The sequence below is a fragment of the Vanderwaltozyma polyspora genome, genomic scaffold (genome assembly GCF_000150035.1).
Source record: "Vanderwaltozyma polyspora DSM 70294 KpolScaffold413 genomic scaffold, whole genome shotgun sequence".
Lineage (NCBI taxonomy): Eukaryota > Fungi > Ascomycota > Saccharomycetes > Saccharomycetales > Saccharomycetaceae > Vanderwaltozyma > Vanderwaltozyma polyspora.
The window spans coordinates 21,707-41,853 of NW_001834593.1; the positions used below are offsets into that span (position 1 = coordinate 21,707).

A 20,147-nucleotide genomic window follows, 5' to 3' on the forward strand; every position below is an offset into this window, starting at 1 on the left:
TTGATTGATTGATTGATTCGGTCTACCATGTATATAAATTAATTCATTATTGGATACATACATTCACATATATATATAAATATATATATTGGTTCGTGTCTGTCCTTTGTTTTCAGCACTCATTCTACAGAAAACCAATCGTCCTCCCCCCCCTCCCCAGGCTCATATTCAAAACTAGCTACTCATTCACAATGGTTACTGAACAGGTTTCTTCTATCTTCGATACCATTTTGGTGTTGGACTTCGGTTCTCAATATTCTCACTTGATCACAAGAAGATTAAGAGAATTCAACGTTTACGCTGAAATGTTGCCATGTACTCAAAAAATTTCTGAATTGTCGTGGAAGCCAAAAGGTGTCATCCTTTCTGGTGGTCCATACTCCGTCTACGATCCTGAAGCTCCACATGTTGACCATGATGTCTTTAAGTTGGGTGTACCAATTTTGGGTATTTGTTACGGTATGCAAGAATTAGCTTGGATTAACGGTAAACAAGTCGCAAGAGGTGAAAAAAGAGAATATGGTCCTGCTACTTTGAATGTCTTGGATCAATCTGTTCCATTATTCGAAGACGTTGATCACTCAACCGTCTGGATGTCCCATGGTGATAAGCTAAATGGCTTGCCAAATGGTTTCAAAGTTATCGCTACTTCTGATAACTCTCCTTACTGTGGTGTTGCTCATGAAACTGAACAAATCTACGGTATCCAATTCCACCCAGAAGTTACTCATTCCACCATGGGTAAAGTCTTGTTGAAGAACTTCGCCGTTAAGATCTGTAAAGCCAACCAAAATTGGACTATGGAAAATTTCATCGAAACTGAAATTAACAGAATTAGAGAATTAGTCGGTCCAACTGCTGAAGTCATCGGTGCTGTTTCCGGTGGTGTCGACTCCACTGTCGCTTCTAAATTGATGACTGAAGCTATTGGTGACAGATTCCACGCTATCTTAGTTGATAACGGTGTCTTAAGATTGAATGAAGCTGAAAACGTAAAGAAAACTTTGATTCAAGGTTTAGGTATTAACTTAACCGTCGTAGACGCTGCAGATGAATTCTTAGACAACTTGAAAGGTATTACCGACCCAGAAAGAAAGAGAAAAATCATCGGTAACACTTTCATCCACGTCTTCGAAAGAGAAGCCGCTAAGATCCAACCAAAGGATGGTAAAGAAATTCAATTCTTATTACAAGGTACTTTGTACCCAGATGTCATCGAATCCATCTCTTTCAAGGGTCCTTCTCAAACTATTAAGACTCACCACAACGTCGGTGGTCTATTAGACAACATGAAATTGAAATTGATTGAACCTCTAAGAGAATTGTTCAAGGATGAAGTTAGACATTTAGGTGAATTGTTAGGTATCTCCCACGAATTGGTCTGGAGACATCCTTTCCCAGGTCCAGGTATCGCTATCCGTGTCTTGGGTGAAGTCACCAGAGAACAAGTCGCAATCGCTAGAAAAGCTGATTTCATTTACATTGAAGAAATTAGAAAAGCTGGTTTATACGACAAGATCTCTCAAGCTTTCGCTTGTTTATTACCAGTCAAATCTGTTGGTGTCATGGGTGACAACAGAGTTTATGACCAAGTCATTGCTTTAAGAGCTATTGAAACTACCGATTTCATGACTGCTGATTGGTATCCATTTGAACACTCTTTCTTAAAGAAGGTTGCTTCAAGAATCGTCAACGAAGTAGACGGTGTTGCTAGAGTCACTTATGATATTACCTCTAAGCCTCCAGCCACTGTCGAATGGGAATAAAAAATTTAAATATTTTTTAATTTTCTCTCTTTATATATAGATTTTAAGCGTCCCATTTGATCATACCGTTCGAACTGTTCATCAGTTAATTTGTATAATAATCCTTTAGATAATCGTTTATATAACTTTAAGGAAATCATATCATTAATACTAAACAAATCCCTGGCAGTTTTTTTTCACTATAATTGAAATTGAACAATCAAAAATGGTAATCATATCATGGTATTATTGGCACCTTAATCTTAATATCTTCTTGTCCCACCGGTATTTAAATATACAAAATATCACGTGATTGGCATATGCCTTTTTGAATTTACTACAATTATCTAATACAAACCTTTTTGAATATATAAAAACATCATCACCATATAGTAAATAAAGGTAGTTTAAAGATTAAAGACAAGGAAATTGGATAGAAAAATTGAGAGACATAGTCGACATAAACATTATTAGCATGTTTGATAAAGATAAATACCTTGGAGACTCAAAAAAGTCTCTAAATTTGTCAACTCCAAGAAGAAACCTACAACAATACAAGTCTGTAGTCAACAGACAAAGGACGCTACAATTTCAAAACATGAAGTCACCAGCTCGATTACATGATAGACAGAATAGACACTACAAGGGAACAAAAAGGATTCGAAATGCTTTGCCTCCGTATCGAGGAATAGATGCATCTAATATACATGTTGAAAGCATCAGAGCTGTGAAATGGGTAGAATCGCTGATTAGTAGAGGTAAAAATATTCTAACGAATATAAATGAGGATGAATTGGTTTTCCAAAATGATCTAAAAGAAAAATGGAAATTTAGACAGAATTTAGAAGATAAGAATGAATCATCTGCAGATTCCTTAGGTTCTACCTTGAATGGACGGGCCTTTATATCAGATACCTCTTTTATGAATTATGAAGAATCAGTAACTGATAGTATTAATGTATCTAACTCTGATGGTGACGAAATACAGTCTGATGAAAATGATTTATTCAACGAAGAAAATAGTGAAAGCAAAGAAATCGATGATGATGATGAGGACGTTGTTGTAATACTTTCAGATGGGATTGAAGATGAAGAAGTAGAAAGTAATAATGAAGATTTACAAGAGTCAAACGTATCACAAGATGGGATCGAAAGTGAGGAACTGATAGAGGAATTTGAAGATAATAGTAGTAGTGTAGAGAATTACGATTTGCATATTGAGCAAGAAGTTGAAGATGAAGAAATAGATGAAAAGTTGCATGATGAAATGGAATCATATAGTGATGAGCTCGTGCAGTCTATGGATTACAAATACATGCAGGCCCCATCATTCAATATTCAAGGAGATATCCAAGATTCTGAAGAAATTGAAATACAAGATTTAGAAGATGACGAAGATCGTGAACACAATGACGATTTTAATGCTATATATAATAATGAAGAAGTTAACGGCAATGACAATGAAATATATCAAGAAAATGAATCCGATGACATCGAATCTGACAATATTGATTCTGTTGATAAGTTGCCTAATAAGTTGGATCATGTAGCTTGGGAAACACAGAGCTCAGCAGATGATGCTTCATCTACGATATCCGACAACATTAAGAACGATTATGAAATAGCCGATGATATTGGCAATATTATATCAATGGATGAGACTTTTCAGGTTAGTAATAATCGTATTAATGAAGGTGATAAATCTGAAGAAAATAGTATAATTGGGAATGATATAGAAAACGAATATGATCAACTCGAAATCGATGTAGCAGAAAACGTATTTGATAAATTTAATGAAATAGAAACGGTGTCTCCTAAGGATAGTGAAAAATTAAATGAAGATAATGAACAGTTCAATCTGCCTTCAGATTTTTTTGATTTGCAATCGATAGCAAACAGGGCAATAAGTCAGGTACTGAATGAACAACATTCTGATGAAGGTTCTAATGAGGATGTTGTTACATATGATGGTAATAATGAATTAAATTCGGAATATGAACAAATGGATATTGAAGTTCATGAAGAAAATATTCCTGAAGCTACAGATGCAGTTAGTATAGAAAATGGTGAAGAAATTAGTAGTGTGATTAATGTTAGAAGTTCTCAGAAATTACAAGTTGAAAAGGTTTCAGAAAGTGAAACTGGGACGACATCTGTTGATTATAACCGTCAAAATGAAACATTTGAATTTTCATTATATGAAACTGCAAATAGTACGAAGATTGATGTTAGCAATGATATCAATACTGACGTTTCCAAAACCGTTGGTAATGAAAATTTGGAGATGCATTCTACAGAGACTTCTCGTATAGATATTGAACTGGTTGATTACAATAAAGAAGAATCGCCTTCTGCTGATATTGAGGATTCTGTTTATTATTCTCTAGATGAAATGAATCATTTAACCAATCCAGATGGGGGGAGCATAACAAATAGAGTTACAGAACGCTCCTCCACATATGAAATTGTTTTTTCAGGTTCTGTCTACAGTTCTTCGTCATTTGAAGATAATAGAGAGGTGATAGAGTCTAATACGGAATATATTTCACCTTTTAGTGTGAATCCATTTACCGGGAATTCTGATGATAAAAAAGAAAACGATATATTACAAGAAACTTTGAAAAAAATCGTCAAAATTGAAGTAGAATCTAATAACGATTACTCAGAACATATTAATAGTACTACTGAAACAATAACAGGAGACGCGTTTCATGATACAACTGCTACTGTACGGGTTGTTGAAGAAAATGATGAAATCAAGGCTCAATTTACCACAGAGAATGGCATTTCCGAAATTGAACTGAATAATGAAATTCCAAAATATGAGATAAATCAGCTAAATACTACTAATAATAATAGTTTCATAGTCAATCAAAATATTGTAATTGAAAATGAAGAAAGTGAGACAGAGGAAGCAGGATTTGAGACAGCTATTTCTATAAAGGATGAAATTCTGACAAATTCTAATAAGCTAATCTTAACGACAGACACTTCTCTAGTTGAAAAGGATTGTTTAAGAAATTTTAAAATAGATAAGAAATTAGAGTATCATCAAGATATTACAGATATTCAAGCAGGGGACGATATTTCTCGGTTTTCGTTTGATCAGTTAGAAGATGACTCAAGGTATCGCACTGCTATTCAAAACAGCAATGTTGAATCAGAAATTGAGAAGCAAGAAGAATTGAATAGTTCGTATGTTCAAAATGATAAATTATCGGATGACAAAACAGATGGCGATTCGAAATACGACATAACTAAAATGGCTAATTCTTCTATTGAATTTGAAAACTTGGAAGGAAACAGTGATAATATTGCACCAATAATTCAAAAATCAATAATAAACGATGCTGCAATCAATGAAACAAATTATACTGAAATCTCACAAAACCCAAATGATGATCATGCTCTAGATAAATTTGAATCAAACGAAGTCGTAAATGAAGATTTAGGTGATAAAATTGAAAACTATGAGGTACATACAGGAACTCCTGTAAAGGGTTATAAATCATCACTCGATTATCAAGCAAAAAACTCTATCGATAAAAGTATTATTATTCATGGTGAAAATAATAGAGTGCAACATCAAGAAAATGTATCAGAAAATCCTTTGAAAAAAAGTGTTGAAGCTAATAATGATATAGTTGAAGAGCAGGAAATGGTCGAAGAACAGGAAATGGTCGAAGAACAGGAAATGGTCGAAGAACAGGAAATGGTCGAAGAACAGGAAGTAGTCGAAGAACAGGAAATGGTCGAAGAACAGGAAATGGTCGAAGAACAGGAAGTAGTCGAAGAACAGGAAATGGTCGAAGAACAGGAAATGGTCGAAGAGCAAGAAGTAGTCGAAGAGCAAGAAGTAATCGAAGAACAAGAAGTAATCGAAGAACAAGTAATGATCGAAGAAATAAATTACAAAACTCAAACTTTCACTAAAATTCATTATGATGATATTTTAATGGAAGAAATTGTGACAGATTCTGAAAATATCGATAAAATTGAGGTCCTAATAAATCCTATCGTTGAGGTTGTGGATAGCATTCAGTACAAATTTGAAACGGTTGATGTAGAATTGTGTGACATGTCTGATTTAGATTCAGGAAGCACGATATCTGAGGTCCCTGTATTAAATGATTATGAGGTATTAGAAAGGGATTCGGAGTTAGTTGATGATTTTACAAAAGTAAATACAAATGGTGATTATGAAAATATTGGAAATTCAGCAGATTTCCGCTCATCATACGAAATTCCTACTGGACACCCTTCGAATTCAAATTCACAAAGTTTTGAAATTAACGAAAGAAATATAGACATAAAAATTTCAGAAAACGAAATAGAGAAAAAAGAAAATGATCATGAAAGTAATCCTTCTGTTACAAAAAGATTGATCTCATTACCTATAAGAGCGATGTCATCAATAGTCAGAGGAATCAAAGATGTGGTAAATGCAGTTCCATCATTTGTTAAAGAAATCGATCCTTTTGAAACAGTAGATGACAGTTCAACCCTCTCCACACCTACAGAGGGAGCAATAGAAACGAAAGAAGAAATGGAAGATGTTGAAGATGTTGAAGATGTTGAGGAGCACACTCTTCAAACCATCATAGTAACTGATGCAGCCCCAGATATTGAAGAAGAAATACTTTTAGGGGAAGAATATGTTATATCAGAAAGTGAGGTTAATATAATGGTGTCATTAGATATAGATAATGGCCTGTCTTCTGATGATTATAATAATGAATTGGATGATACTGAAAAGAGTAACATCCTTTCCGAAATTCAGATATTAAACGAACTTGCAGAAAAGATTAACAGAGATGGATTACTGAATGAAGATTATGATGACATTGATAATGATTTTGAACAAGTGCTAAAAGGAAAAATTGACGAAGTTCATGAGACTCAAGAATACGCAGATGAAAACATAATGGAAAATGATGGATCAACCACTGAACTCAATAACTTCGAGAGAAAAGATTATATGCCTGAATCTGAAGAGGTTATCGATACTGGAATCATTTCAAATCCTGAATCTATGGAAGATATAGAGGATGGGTCTAGAAATAATGATAAACTAGATGCAGGGAAAGAAGAAATCAATTATTCTGAAAGTGATGCAGCTGAAAAAATCAATAAAATCCTTGTCAAGGTGGATGAGAATACTGTAAATGATGAGCCAGTACCTATTAACATTTATAAGGGTTCTTCTGACTTGGACATTTCATTGAAGGAATCAATTGAAGTCGATAAAGAATCTGTACCTAGAAATCCAGATCAAACTTTAGTAAAATCTGAAAATCCTGAAGAAAACCTGAAAGTACCAAGTTCAGATCCAAATCATAATGAGAGTAATAAAATCAGTGCTGTTAAACCTACAAAGAAAAGAGGAAGGCCTTCTCTAAAAAGTGGCAAAAATTCTAGAGGTAATAAGCGTAAGAACACAGAACCTGAACCTACTGACAACTTAAAGAGATCAAAAAGAGGAAGGAAAAAGAATAGAAAAGGAAATTCCAAGTGGAATTCAAGGACTCAAAAAAAGGATAACAAATGAATTAGTACTAAATATGTATTTAACTGTTTTTAAGGTATATATAATTCTGTTATAATGGTTTCATTATATATTGTATGGATGGATTGAATTAATAGTATTTATTCTTCAACATAATAATTTGTTTGAATTTGAAATGTGTTTTTGTTTTCATGATAAATATGCTAAAATTAGTGAATTGCCGTTACAATAATGGAAATTTAAATTGGTAAAGAAAAGGTCATCATTTCAATCTTGTTCGATATGATGAGCGTTTGTTAGAGCCAACCTTTTTTACGAACACCTGCAACACCACCTTCGAATCGTGATAAGATGGCCTGAACTCTTTCTGTACAAACCAATTCATTCATTTTTACAACTTCATATTCAGGTTTTGTTTGCAATTGTTTTTCAGGAGTGTATCTACTTCTTGTAGGTAAAATCCAATCAGATCTTCTATAAGGTTTCTTCACTTTTGGTACTAATGATTCAAAAAGATCATGAATTCTTGGATTATCATCTAGATCATCTAATTCTTCCTCGTCTGATTCCTCCTTTAATGAAGGGTTTGTAGATTTCTGTGATATCCTTGATGATCTTCTTATAGTACCGTCAGGTACTGGGGTAGGGATTATTGATTTAAGTGAAATATCACAAGTGATTAAATTTGCAGGTTTTGAGTTAGTTGGTTGTTCTATAACTTGAATATTTTGAGACGAATTATTCGATATCCTTGATCTAGTGATTCTTGTTTGAGAAGAAGTTAAACCCAATGGAGTAGCACTCTTGGAGGTTCCCAAATATTTGTCTTTATTTAATTTATCCAAATTATGAGAAGTTCCTGAATCGCTGTCGTCCGATAAATTATTAGGAGTAGAAGAATTTGATTCAGAACCATTTTTATCATCTTTACGTTTAATTCTTGTGTAATAAATACTATGTTCTCTTCTTCTTAATACATTTATATCAACACGACCACTAGCTGACCTACCTTTTTTGAAATTATGGATAATAAAATAATCGCTGTATGATTCGAACTCCAATGGCTGTATTGAAGAGGAAAAATTTTTTATCGCTAAAGCAAGATCGTTCCTCCTCTGTGAAACTTCATCTAAAGTCTTTGGATCAGGTCTAATAATCTTTATTTCTTTCTCTTTCTCTTCCACTTTCTCTGCCACGTCCATTCCCAATTCCCCTTTCTTCTCCTTTTCGTTTTCCTTCCCCTTCTCCTTCTCCTCGTCTTCCCCTTCAACATCAACTTCAACTTCAATATCAACATTATTATTATTTATCTTCTCCATCACATCATTATCATCGATAGCATCAAATGTTCGTTTGGCAATTCTATTCTCACTTGGCTTCCCTGCAAACTTAGATTCTTCTAAAACAGCACCCATCATTGACTGAACAATAATAACCTTATCACCATCATTTGTACCCTCTCTTGGAGTCATATAACAAGACTCTTCGTCCTCTTCAGAACCAATAGCACTACCAACAACCGAATTCATCTTATCTGCAATAATATTTTATTTTAATTTATTTTTTAGCCTCTGGTCTTCTGTCCTGACCCACCCAAAAGTCCCCACAAATTACTACAAATATTCTTAAAACTTAATTTACCCAAACCTTATCAAATCAAACCTTATATAAATAATAAATCCTTTAAAATCATTACCTTTTATTAATCCAATCTGACTGAAACTTTTAAAACTTTTATTTTTTTTTTTGCTTGCTTGCTTGGCTTGGCTTCCTTTGCTTAAACGTCAAAAATTCCAGATATCACCTCTGTCGTCATCGTGTCGTCGTCGTCAGTAAAAGCAGTCTGAAAAAAAAAAGTAGTGTTTGATGGAATGTAGTGGATGTCAATTTGAATTGATCAATGACAGTTGTAGTTTCTGATGCAATTGGTGGTTGTAAGTTTGTTTTTTTGCTTGTTTGTTTGTTTGTTATATAATTAAATATTTTATTTACAATGTTCCTTTTGAATCAGTTTAAAATTCTGTCTGGAAGTTGGTTTATGGTGGTGAGGAAGAGTTGATTGAATTGGAATTGTCATCTTGAGTAGAGTGTCTGAAATTTGTGATTGGTGTATGGTTTGGTTGTTCTCTGTGGATGAAGGTTATTAGTGCGGTTGCAGATATTACTGTTAGTGTCAGTAATGTTATGTTTACTGGGGTTGGGTTCATTGAAAAATTTGTGTGGGTAAGGTTGTCTAAGTAGGTTTGAGTCATGTTGCATATACCGCAGATGCAGGTTAGTAAGCCGTAAACTGTTCCAAAAGTTTGGAATCCAAATGTCTTGGATGTGTAATCTGACACTACTGTGTAGTAGAATGGTCGGTAGACCACGAAGAGGATTACTCCAATTAGATTTATTTCAAATGAATTGGGGATCAGTCCACATATTCCGATTATGATGGAAACTGTTGTTAGCAACAACAATACTCGTAAGGACTGTAGATGGTCTAATATTATCCCGATTATTGGAATTGAAACTATACCTCCCAAGGGTAAAAGTATGTCAAATATGGAATTCAATTTCGAAGCTAGCTGTTCATCTCCCAGCAGGTACTCCGCTTGTGATTTCACTGTGGCAACAAAATAATTGATTCGAACCATACAAACTGCTGCAAATATTAACATCAAGTAAAACCAAGGACTGGACAGCTGTGTCTTCAGTGATTCGTGATGTAAAGTGGTACCATTTATATTGTTGATATGTCTAAATATTCTACTTTCTGCGACCGTTTCAATACTTGATTTCCTTCTCGATCTTGAACTTCTACTTTCCAACAATGGATCTTCTTCGGTGGGTACTTCTGATCCCTCTGCATTGGTATCTTCTTCTGGATCGATAACTTCACTACTGCTATATAAAGGAGTTGGTGATTCATAAGAATCTCTAGGCATTATGAAAATCTGACAAATTAAAATGAATACTGGCACAATCATATAGATTTTGAAAAATCTTTGTAAACCAAACGAGTAGTTAGAACGTTCATACATCTTCCTGTATATCAAAAATAACGCTGATGATGAGTCAAATGTACCTGTAATTAAGGCCATTATAGTCCCAGCTCGTGATGGGAAGATATTTGATAGGTGGAAACAAGAAATAAACACAAATGGGCCACCCACTGCTAGTAGAATAAACCCAACAAAATAAGGATCATAATATTGGCCAATTGAGCTATCAAATATAAAATTGCAACCTCCTAGTGCTATAAACAATGCCCCAAATATCCCAGATAATCGAGGCCCACAGTAATCCAATATCCAACCGACAGGCAATGCTATTATATTCGTAATTGTGGCAGCAACAGCAAACATGTTATTCAACTTTAAATCTTGTTTAGTACATGGGACACTTGATATTTCACTTGACCACATCAAATCATCTTTGCATAATTCAGAATATATCCCTTCTTTGATCAGTACCGGTTTTAAAGCAGCAAAGCCAAATATAATACCTGAAGAGAATAAAGACCAGATACAAGCACAAGCAATCTCGATTAGATACTCTCCAACGTCTCGATTGTTCATCATTGTTTCCCTTTTATTCCTTTATGATCGATGAGTTATAGTAACTTGTAGTCATTATGATAATAAGCTTGCGTTCCTTAAATACCCGAATGCAATAATACTTAACTTGACGTTAACATTTTGCCAAATTGTGAATTAAAGGTCTTACAATCAATTAATAATAGGCATTGCATTTTAGGTATCATAAGTTGATAATCTTGGTTGTCTATAAAAAGTGTATGTATATAATATTATAAATCAATTAGTGGATGTGATCCGATGACCTTAAATTTTACCCATTGAATCAATCATGTCCAAAAGGTCATCATCCAGGTCTGGTATATTAGAGTTTGAAGCTTTAGTTTCAATCTTTGTTTTGGTTAAGCTGGTATCTATATTAGAAGAACTTCCATCCATACCTTGAGCTTGTACCCAATTGCATATTTGTGATATTATAGGTTTGGCACTAGGAACAAAATGGCCTCCTGGATGTACTAGCCAAGTTCTTGAACTTTCATCACAAGCTTCATATAAAGTGTCACTTCTCTTCTCTGTTACTAGAGTATCCAATTCACCTTTCACTAGTAGTGTAGGGGTTTTAATTTTGCTATTATTGTAGGAATCCTGGAATCTTTCAGGTTCTAACCTAAAACCACTGAATGAAATGAAAAATTTAAATTCAGGTTGCTCTTCTTCAGTTAATCCAAGAATTTCATTAAAATTTGTCAGAAGATAACCAGCAACGCCTGAACCTTGACTAAAACCAATAATACCATCGAAGGGACCATTCTCGACGATATAATCATGAAGGTATTTTATAGTATCTGGCTTGATCTCATAATCTCCGGTAATATCTGTTGGTGATCCAACTTTCTTGTACCAACCATAAAGATCCTCTCCTGTGTTAGAAGTGTTATATTTCTTACTTATGTCCTCAGTATCATCATCTGCTTTTAATTCTTTTTGTCCAATATGTTCAGGTCCACAAGGAAAATAGAAATCGTATCCTAACTTACTCAATGGTTTACGTAAACCACCAGTTTTGGCTCTAAATATTTTATCGGATTGCACATAACCATGCAGCATCAAAACCTTCTTTTTGATCATCTTTCTTTGGTCCTCTTTATCAACTGTTTAACCGTCTTGCTCTCACCAAAGAGGTACTGACTTTTCCAAATATCAGATCAACAAGATATATCTTTAAATAGTACCATAACATATGGGTAAATATGAGATTTTATAAGGGTAAAGGCTGATAGATCGTGGTCTGACTCTATAAGGCACTAGGATGGATTATATTCATCTAAGTTAGTAAGTCAAAAGAATATTCCTGAGTTAATAGGAGATGTAGTTCAATAGAGATATGTGTTTAAAAACGTCTCATCGCATTAACTATTAATCTATATGCTATTTTATTTATATTGCTATAAATTATCCTGAAAAATAAATTAATTGAAGAAATCATCGTCATCGTCATCTTCTTCATCGTCGTCACTTAAATTGGAGTTCAATTTACTTGATCTAATGCTTTTTTTATTGGCAAAGGTCAATTTTCTTTCCTCACGCAGTTCATCTGAATCTGCATTCATCATTAATCTGTTGTCACTGTCTTTGACAGCACCAAGTTTTACCATTAACTTTTCAAAATCCTTGATCTTTGTATCATTACCTCCTAATTCTAATAATGTCACTAAGTTTTTTAATACTACACCTTTATAGTATACCAATAGAGTAGGACAATTAGAATCTGGATAATTCTCAATAGCTCTGCTACCAGGAATTTCAACGAATTTTATTTCTGAGAATTTTGGTGCCATTGTTTGGAAGATATGGGATAAAATTCTACTTTGTAACTTACTCTGTAATGATAGATGAACAAATACATAAACCCCTTCCCCTTCATTTTCATCTTCATTTCTATCACCATTGTCTAAGTATTCCGACGTCTTAGTCTTAGGCTTAATTGTACCCATACTAGCATCTGTAACCTCTTTACTATATTCTGGTTTATTAATATGATATACATCTCCAAATTTGGATCGTTGTTGTAATTTTGCCAGCTCAGCTAATCTCTTCTTCTTATAAAATTCCAAAAACTCTTCATCTTCATCGTCTTCTAATTCCTCTAAATCAGACAATTCTTTCCCTTCTAATCTGTTATCATGTTGTTTGGCCAATGCCTCCTGTAAAGCTTCCTCCAGCTGAGCTGTTGGGGATGGTGGTCTCTCTGGAATAACACCTTTGGCTCTCAAAATATCATTCCATTCAGTATCTTCAGATTCGTCCACTTGGACTTGAAACATAGGCTCGTTCTGCATCTTAATATTGGAACACCTCTAAACTAAGCAGTTCAATTAACAACACACGCCAGCTAGATAAGTTGTTAAACCTAATTTAACACCTTTTCTCCTTGTTCTATCCTCACCAAAGGTGCTCTTATAAGCATCTACTTTTAACATTTTTCTCAAATCCCATCCATCGATATCTTTTTTATAGAAGCCCATTTCGATATTAATGAATAGTATTAAAGGTAATGAATGTCTAAATATATAAAAGATTATCATTTTAAAGGACAGTAAACTATCAGAACTTCAAGAGTAATAGGTTGATGATATTGTTAGAAATGCAGTGAAATTTTATTAAAAATTATTAAAATTATATAAAATGCAATAATCATGGTTAATATAATTATCTTCTCTTTTTATTTAGTAAACTTTGTAGAATATCAGTTTTAGGAGTTTTAGTTTCTTTCTTCCCAGCTAGAGCTGATCTTTTAGTCGATGAGGGAGTTGCCTTTTTTCTTGAGTTCTTCTTCTTTATCGTCTCGATAATTCTTGGTGTTGCTTCTTCTTCATCACTAGTCAATGTGATTAAATCGTCCTCATCTTCTGACACATCGTTATTGTTGTTACCAAAATTGTCATTATCCCTATATATATCTTCCTCACCGCTGTCAGATATCACAATAGAATCAGATATTGGAGGTGTTCTTTTAGTGGTTCTGGTTCTTCCTTTAGCAGGTGTTTTACTTTTCTTGCTAGGAAGCTTTGCTGCAGGCGGTTCCTCTATGTCAGACATGATAATATCATCGTCCTTTGAGGAAGTATGTGAAATATTAGTACGTGAAGTAGAAAACTCGGCATCGAAAACATCTTGTACGTTGGTATTTTTTTCGATATTAGAAGAATCTGGTCTTGAAGAATTAGCCCTCTTCACTTGCTTTATTAATTTTTTTAATTCATCAGGATTATTCCCATCAAGAAATTCTTTATTGTTAATCAAAATGTCGACTTCATTTACAATTTCTTTATCAATGAACTCCTTCAACGCAGATTTTTCATCTTTATCAACAAATTGCTTTACTGCTTCATTCAAACCAACTTCTGGAAGCAGTGACAATGACATTTTACTCAAAAGGTCATTAACTAATGTTTGGACTTCTAGTTCTCCATCTTTATCTTCTATGATTCTATCAAACTCTGTGTTCAAACGCTGGCTGTCAACATTTGACTTTTTAGCACTCTTCTTCCTCTTAAAAAATTGAATTACATTGTTGCTATTTGCAACAGATCCAACAAATCTGTTGCTAAACCGCCGAGGATTCTCGACTTGATAGTCTATAATAGATTGTTTATCTTCTGGTCCTGTATAGTCGACCCTTAATCTAATCAATGGTAAAGGAAGTTCAGATATTATCCCACCATCAGATTCGTTATATAGATCACCAAGTTTCTTTTTAGTCTCTTCGTTGGCCTCTTCGATCATTTCTTCTACTTGATTTACTAGATATTTAGTGATTGATTCTTTGTCATGTGGCCTTAGATAACTAACATCTTGTAAGGCAATTGTTCTCATGATAAATGTCCTTGATGTTGTTAAAGGTATTGGCTTCAAAACTGGAGAGCGCCCTTGTTCTATCTCTAATATAAACACATATTTCGTTTTTGCCTCAGCATCGCATAAAGATGTAGCTACGGAAGACCCAGGCTGTAACACATCGAAATTCTTAGTTGGATTATGAACTAAATGAGGTATACATTCGTGTTCATGGCCCCAAATTACCAAATCTAAAAAGTCAGGTAAAAATTGTTCTGGTAAAAAAGCGGTATTGGTATGACCAGTATGATTCTGGTGCACACACATAATATTAACCCATTCATCTTGAAGCATTGTAGGCACTTCAAAAGTGACGTTACCTTCTTTAAAAGTTCTAAATAGACGTTCGTCTCTGACAGATGCTAAACCATATAAAGCCAACTTTGTCTTACCCTTCTGGAAAAGCAAAGGTGTGATTTTTATCTTGTCAGTCTCCAAAACTTTACCAAAATTGTTTACTAAACCACTGACTTGTAATAGATCCATTGGACATAATAAGGAATCACCAGTGGCATCATCATGATTACCAGCAATACAAAATACAGGAATCGCAACATTATAATTCGGATCCTCGTAGTTGACATTGGTAAACTCATTATAATAAAAAACTAAAGAGGGATCACTCAACAGTTCCAACTCACAAGGCTTATCACCCATACAAGCCAACCGTAAAGATTTCATTACCTGGTACATCGATTTTTTAGATGGCTTATTTACGTGGAATAAATCTCCAGCCTGTAAAACCATATCAACATTATTATTCTTAGCAATCATCATAATTTCATGGAACGTCTTCCAAGAATCATCCCCAGTAATTGGATCATTCTCATTGTAACCAACATGATTATCTGTAGTGATCAAAATACGAATAATATCTTCTGATGGATAATCCATTGCTATTCCTTCCCAACCCTCCAATATAATCGAACTATCCTCTCACCTAAATCAAGATAGATTCCATAACTTTCTTGATATACCTTAACAGTACACTCAACTGAACCTGACTTTATAAAACAATTCAAGCAACAGCCTAATCTATGAGTATTTACCAATCGATGAGTATTACATTGTTCATTATAAATGGATGGATGTGTGTGTGTGTGTATGTGTTTGGATATTTTAATTTACGTTCGGTTTAGTTTGCTAATGATGAAATAGATATCTGAAATATTTAAAAGCAACTGGGAAAGAAAGATGACTTTTGATTTAAAGTTAAGACAAGTTATGGATGGGTTAGTTTTGTTGTTGATCTAGTTGGTGCTGAAGAGAGTATATCAGTGGGATATTATAGTTTGGAGATGACGAACAGTTTGCCAGGATATACGTCTAATGACGATAGTAATGTGTTAAGGATATTTATCATTAGACATGGACAAACAGATCACAATGTGCAGAAGATATTACAAGGCCATAAGGATACAGATTTGAATCAGACAGGTATTGATCAATCTGCTAAGTTGGGTAGTTTTTTGAAGGAGAATAATACAGTTTTTGATAAAGTTATTAGCAGTGATTTGAAGAGATGTAGACAAACCATTGAGAATGTGCTGCAACATTCAGGACAAGAAGATATCTCAGTTGAGTACTACCCAGAGCTAAGAGAGAGGCATATGGGGGTTATTGAGGGGATGTATTTAAAAGATGCGGAGGTCTATGCTGATAAGCATGGAAAGGGATCCTTTAGAGATTTTGGTGAGCCTGCAGATGAATTTTTAGAGAGGTTGACAGGACAGATCAAAGAGAGTGCTCATCATGGATCCCTTCAAGGCAAGAAAAATATGGCATTGATCAGTCATGGTGGTTCAATCAGAACTATATTGAAATGGTTAAAATATGAGGAACAAAATGCACACAAGATCATTGTATTCAATACATCAGTTACTGTCATTGATTATATAAAAGATAGCAATCAGTTTATTGTGAAAAGTGTTGGTAATACCCGTCATTTGGGTGATGGAGAATTTGTCGTTAGTGATTTAAGACTACGTTAAACCCAACCTAAGACGCGGATAAGACTATTACTGCCGTCCATTCCATTTCTTTATGTCATTCCACCCTCTCACTATATCCATCCTCATTGAATTAACATTTAGTTTTACTTGTTTCTATATAATCTGTCTCTCTATATTTATATACATATCCACTAGATAGAGACCAAATTAGAATATACTACAGTTGTACCTCAGTCCTCAACACCACCAAGAACAAGACCAATACCGACCTGGGATGGGATGGGATGGGAGAAGAACATAAAGGACCACTGTAACTATAATTAAGTTCAGTCGAGTAGACCCTATCCAACCTCACCAAACTTAATTTGCTCAAGAAGAAAGCAAACCTAAAGTCTGCCATGCCATTGTACAATTTACCATCTCAACAGTGCAATTCTGCAACTGCAAGAGAGAAAAACTTACCATAACAATGGGAGTGGGGGGATGGAGGCAGGTGAGAGGTTCTAGAACGTAAACTGACCACCCTACCCATCTGAAATAGCACATACGACCATAGATGGGCCATTCCAGATGGAAGAAGAAGCTATTCTTGCCTTGCCCAACTCACTTTGATCAAGTACGCTACGCTAGGCCACGAACAATATATCTAAATGGGCAAAGAGGGTAAAGAAGCAAGTAGGTTCTAATTCCCAACACTACAACACTACAACACTACAATTGCACTACATGACATAGCATTAACCACAACACTGATGTTGTTCACGTCATGTCCTGTCTTGTCTTGTTATACAATAACTTGACGGTTACCTACCACTGCTAGTGCTAGTGCTCGTGCTACTGGTGATGGCCAAGATGAAGATGAAGATGAAGATGACCTGATTTAGTTTAGTCTTTGGATCGAAACAAAAGCAACGTTACTGATACCTTTACTAACTGACAAGCAAGAGTATAACTTGAACTAGGTGATAGATGTGGATTACTAATGGTGTGAGGTGAGTGTACCGGTGGTTGGTGGTTGGTGGTCGGTGGTTGGTAGTTCTTGTTCTTGTTCTTGTTCTGGTTGAAAAATGCTGCTGGCTGTAGAGGTTTCGAGGGGGCAGAAATAAGACTATGGATATGAGAGGGGAGAAGCAATACGGTAGTAAGAAGGTGAATGAATACACTCTTGAAGTCAATACAATACAATACAAGGTCTTGGATTCTGAAATGAGCAACCTAGACTTTTTTATAGATTGATCGAATTGTATATAAGTGAGTTTGTAATTTTGAATTGATTTGAAGGTTGGGTTTGATGTTCAATTTGTTCTCATTTGTAATTATCTTCTTGTAAAAGACGAATTAGACAACTGAACCATTGTTTGAAAACGACTTTTTAAATTAGGTTATAGATCAAGTTAAAAATAAAAAAAGAATATATATATATAAGATGTTGAAGGCTATTATTGACGCTTGGAATGGTAATGCTGGTGTAGAAGAAGCTAATGACGGCACTAAGTTGCAATTCGAGGATGTTAGGGCTTTGGTCGCTAGACGTGATCCATCTGTCGTCTTGGTTGACGCTAGAGAACCTTCTGAATTCTCTGTTGTTCAAATTCCAGGTTCCATCAATGTTCCTTACAAATCTCACCCAGAAGGTTTCTCTTTAAGTCCAGAAGAATTCGCAAGAACTTTTGGTACTCCAAAGCCAGATACTGGTAAAGATATGGTCTTCTTCTGTGCCTCTGGTATGAGAGCCGGTAAGGCCAGAGATGTTGCCATTAAGAATGGTTACACTAACACCAAGATTTACCCAGGTTCAATGAACGACTGGGTTGCTCACGGTGGTGATAAATTGAAGTTGTAAGAATGTTGGCGAACACCTTCTCATTGAATTGGGTTATTGGCAAACAAGGAGAAGTAAAAACGGCTCCAGTTTTTATGTTTAAATGACTGACTGTATAGTATTAGCAAAAAGGTTTATAAGTAAAGTAGGGTTCGCCAAAAGAATCCTAGTTATATATGTGCTCGTAAATTAAATAAATTTTTAATGGTATATTTGAAGAATTCAAAGATAATTCATTGTAAAATAGTAGTAATGTTGATTAGTCTTTGATTTATGATTGTAACAGAAACAGCATCAACATGAGATAACGATAACGTATGATGTGGAAAAAATTAGGGGAGTGCTTAAGTAGTAAAAGTAGCAAAAAAGTAATGGACACGACAGGAATCGAACCAGTGACCTCCTGCTTGCAAGGCAGGCGCGCTACCAACTACGCCACGTGCCCATTTTTGGTTGAAACTTTATTGTTAACAGTTTCGCCACAGCAACAGGGATAAATCATCTGCTTATCATGTGATTAAAAATTCAAATGTGTTAGTTACTAAACGTTTCAGCGATATGATTGATAACTGACTTTCTGTATATTAACTGGACTAAATGATATTGGAGATTCTTTTAAATTGTGGAGAAATATTTTCAATCAACTGATAATTTTCATTCAATTTACGCTACAATTTGTTTTAATACTTAACGACTTCGTCAATAATCTAAATCCACAACCCCAAGTAAAAAAAAACAATATTTATAATTACTTTACTATGTTATTTCTTTCATTGATCATATATTATCTTGGAGTCTTATACCAGAAAAGTTGAAAAATTGTGAGTTTCTTGTTTAATCAGGTGATTGGATATAATGACTAAGTTTAAATGTCATAATATATTAATCATATAAAAACAATGTAAATTTATTATTTAAAATGTATGAAAAGCTATATGTTAACTCGCTTACAATGATGGGGACTCTTTGGAGGTGGTGTTAATAATGAGTGTTTAGGACAGTAATAAGATTAACTAATTATTCTACAAAATTCTATTAGAAAAATATATACCATCTTGATATAATGGGGGAATTTGATGAAAATAATTGGTGGAAATAATACAATGATTAGTACACTCTTCTTTGTTGGTCAAAGTTCTATTATTAAATTAAAGATGTTAAAGGTGTACTACAAAAATTGAGATCTGTGTCAGGAGAATACTTTTATCACGTGTTTGAACCAAGAATCATTAAATAACTGGGAATTTGGAGTAATAGAGAGCGAAAGCTATTCTGGGGTACCAGAAATGTAGTTCTAGATTTTACTTGTTTATTGTTAATGACGCAGTCAAGAAGAAATATAAGAATTAGAAAGTAAAAAAAACAAGCTTTAAGAGAAGATTAAAGTTGTGTTCAGCCGAATTAAAATTTGAGTCACAAAATAATTAATTTTTACGAATCTTAAACTCTACTTTATATTCAATCTTTTAACGTAGACATAAATCAGATGCAGATATACATGCTAGGAGTTCTAAAAAGTGATATTAAACAATGTATAAGTACACAGCTCTACAGAAGATACATTATCTATATCTCACTTTGATTTGCTTTCCCTTCATTATTACTGTCACCAAGAGTGCCAGTCAATACCACAAATCAGATTGTTTGAAATTTTTGTAAACTTCAAAGTGACTTCTACATCCGTACATTTTCTATCATCATAAT

The 20,147-nt window shown here is 34.3% G+C and overlaps 9 protein-coding genes and 1 non-coding gene across 10 annotated transcripts; 4 read left to right on the top strand and 6 right to left on the bottom strand.

Annotated features, from left to right (window-relative positions):
* Positions 1-191: 191 nt before the first annotated feature.
* On the top strand, positions 192-1,766 carry GUA1 (GMP synthase (glutamine-hydrolyzing); the record flags this gene model as incomplete). Its single annotated transcript, XM_001642941.1, has 1 exon — positions 192-1,766. One exon carries the CDS (start codon positions 192-194, stop codon positions 1,764-1,766), a length of 1,575 nt encoding a protein of 524 aa, XP_001642991.1.
* A 454-nt stretch (positions 1,767-2,220) lies between these two features.
* On the top strand, positions 2,221-7,293 carry ESC1 (Esc1p; the record flags this gene model as incomplete). Its single annotated transcript, XM_001642942.1, has 1 exon — positions 2,221-7,293. The coding sequence occupies one exon, from the start codon at positions 2,221-2,223 to the stop codon at positions 7,291-7,293; it is 5,073 nt and encodes a 1,690-aa protein (XP_001642992.1).
* A 254-nt stretch (positions 7,294-7,547) lies between these two features.
* Positions 7,548-8,780, bottom strand: RFM1 (Rfm1p; the record flags this gene model as incomplete). The annotated part of the gene is made up of 1 exon (XM_001642943.1): positions 7,548-8,780. One exon carries the CDS (start codon positions 8,778-8,780, stop codon positions 7,548-7,550), a length of 1,233 nt encoding a protein of 410 aa, XP_001642993.1.
* Positions 8,781-9,287: 507 nt separating this feature from the next.
* On the bottom strand, positions 9,288-10,817 carry FMP42 (Fmp42p; the record flags this gene model as incomplete). The annotated part of the gene is made up of 1 exon (XM_001642944.1): positions 9,288-10,817. The coding sequence occupies one exon, from the start codon at positions 10,815-10,817 to the stop codon at positions 9,288-9,290; it is 1,530 nt and encodes a 509-aa protein (XP_001642994.1).
* A 261-nt stretch (positions 10,818-11,078) lies between these two features.
* Positions 11,079-11,900, bottom strand: FSH3 (putative serine hydrolase; the record flags this gene model as incomplete). The annotated part of the gene is made up of 1 exon (XM_001642945.1): positions 11,079-11,900. The coding sequence occupies one exon, from the start codon at positions 11,898-11,900 to the stop codon at positions 11,079-11,081; it is 822 nt and encodes a 273-aa protein (XP_001642995.1).
* A 341-nt stretch (positions 11,901-12,241) lies between these two features.
* Positions 12,242-13,111, bottom strand: PLP2 (Plp2p; the record flags this gene model as incomplete). The annotated part of the gene is made up of 1 exon (XM_001642946.1): positions 12,242-13,111. One exon carries the CDS (start codon positions 13,109-13,111, stop codon positions 12,242-12,244), a length of 870 nt encoding a protein of 289 aa, XP_001642996.1.
* Positions 13,112-13,481: 370 nt separating this feature from the next.
* MRE11 (MRX complex nuclease subunit) lies at positions 13,482-15,563 on the bottom strand (the record flags this gene model as incomplete). Its single annotated transcript, XM_001642947.1, has 1 exon — positions 13,482-15,563. The coding sequence occupies one exon, from the start codon at positions 15,561-15,563 to the stop codon at positions 13,482-13,484; it is 2,082 nt and encodes a 693-aa protein (XP_001642997.1).
* Positions 15,564-15,967: 404 nt separating this feature from the next.
* Positions 15,968-16,660, top strand: Kpol_413p15 (phosphoglycerate mutase; the record flags this gene model as incomplete). Its single annotated transcript, XM_001642948.1, has 1 exon — positions 15,968-16,660. The coding sequence occupies one exon, from the start codon at positions 15,968-15,970 to the stop codon at positions 16,658-16,660; it is 693 nt and encodes a 230-aa protein (XP_001642998.1).
* A 1,387-nt stretch (positions 16,661-18,047) lies between these two features.
* Positions 18,048-18,464, top strand: RDL1 (thiosulfate sulfurtransferase RDL1; the record flags this gene model as incomplete). The annotated part of the gene is made up of 1 exon (XM_001642949.1): positions 18,048-18,464. One exon carries the CDS (start codon positions 18,048-18,050, stop codon positions 18,462-18,464), a length of 417 nt encoding a protein of 138 aa, XP_001642999.1.
* Positions 18,465-18,815: 351 nt separating this feature from the next.
* Positions 18,816-18,888, bottom strand: Kpol_413trna1. The gene has a single exon. It is a non-coding gene; the product is annotated as a tRNA-Ala (tRNA).
* Between the last annotated feature and the right edge of the window lie 1,259 nt (positions 18,889-20,147).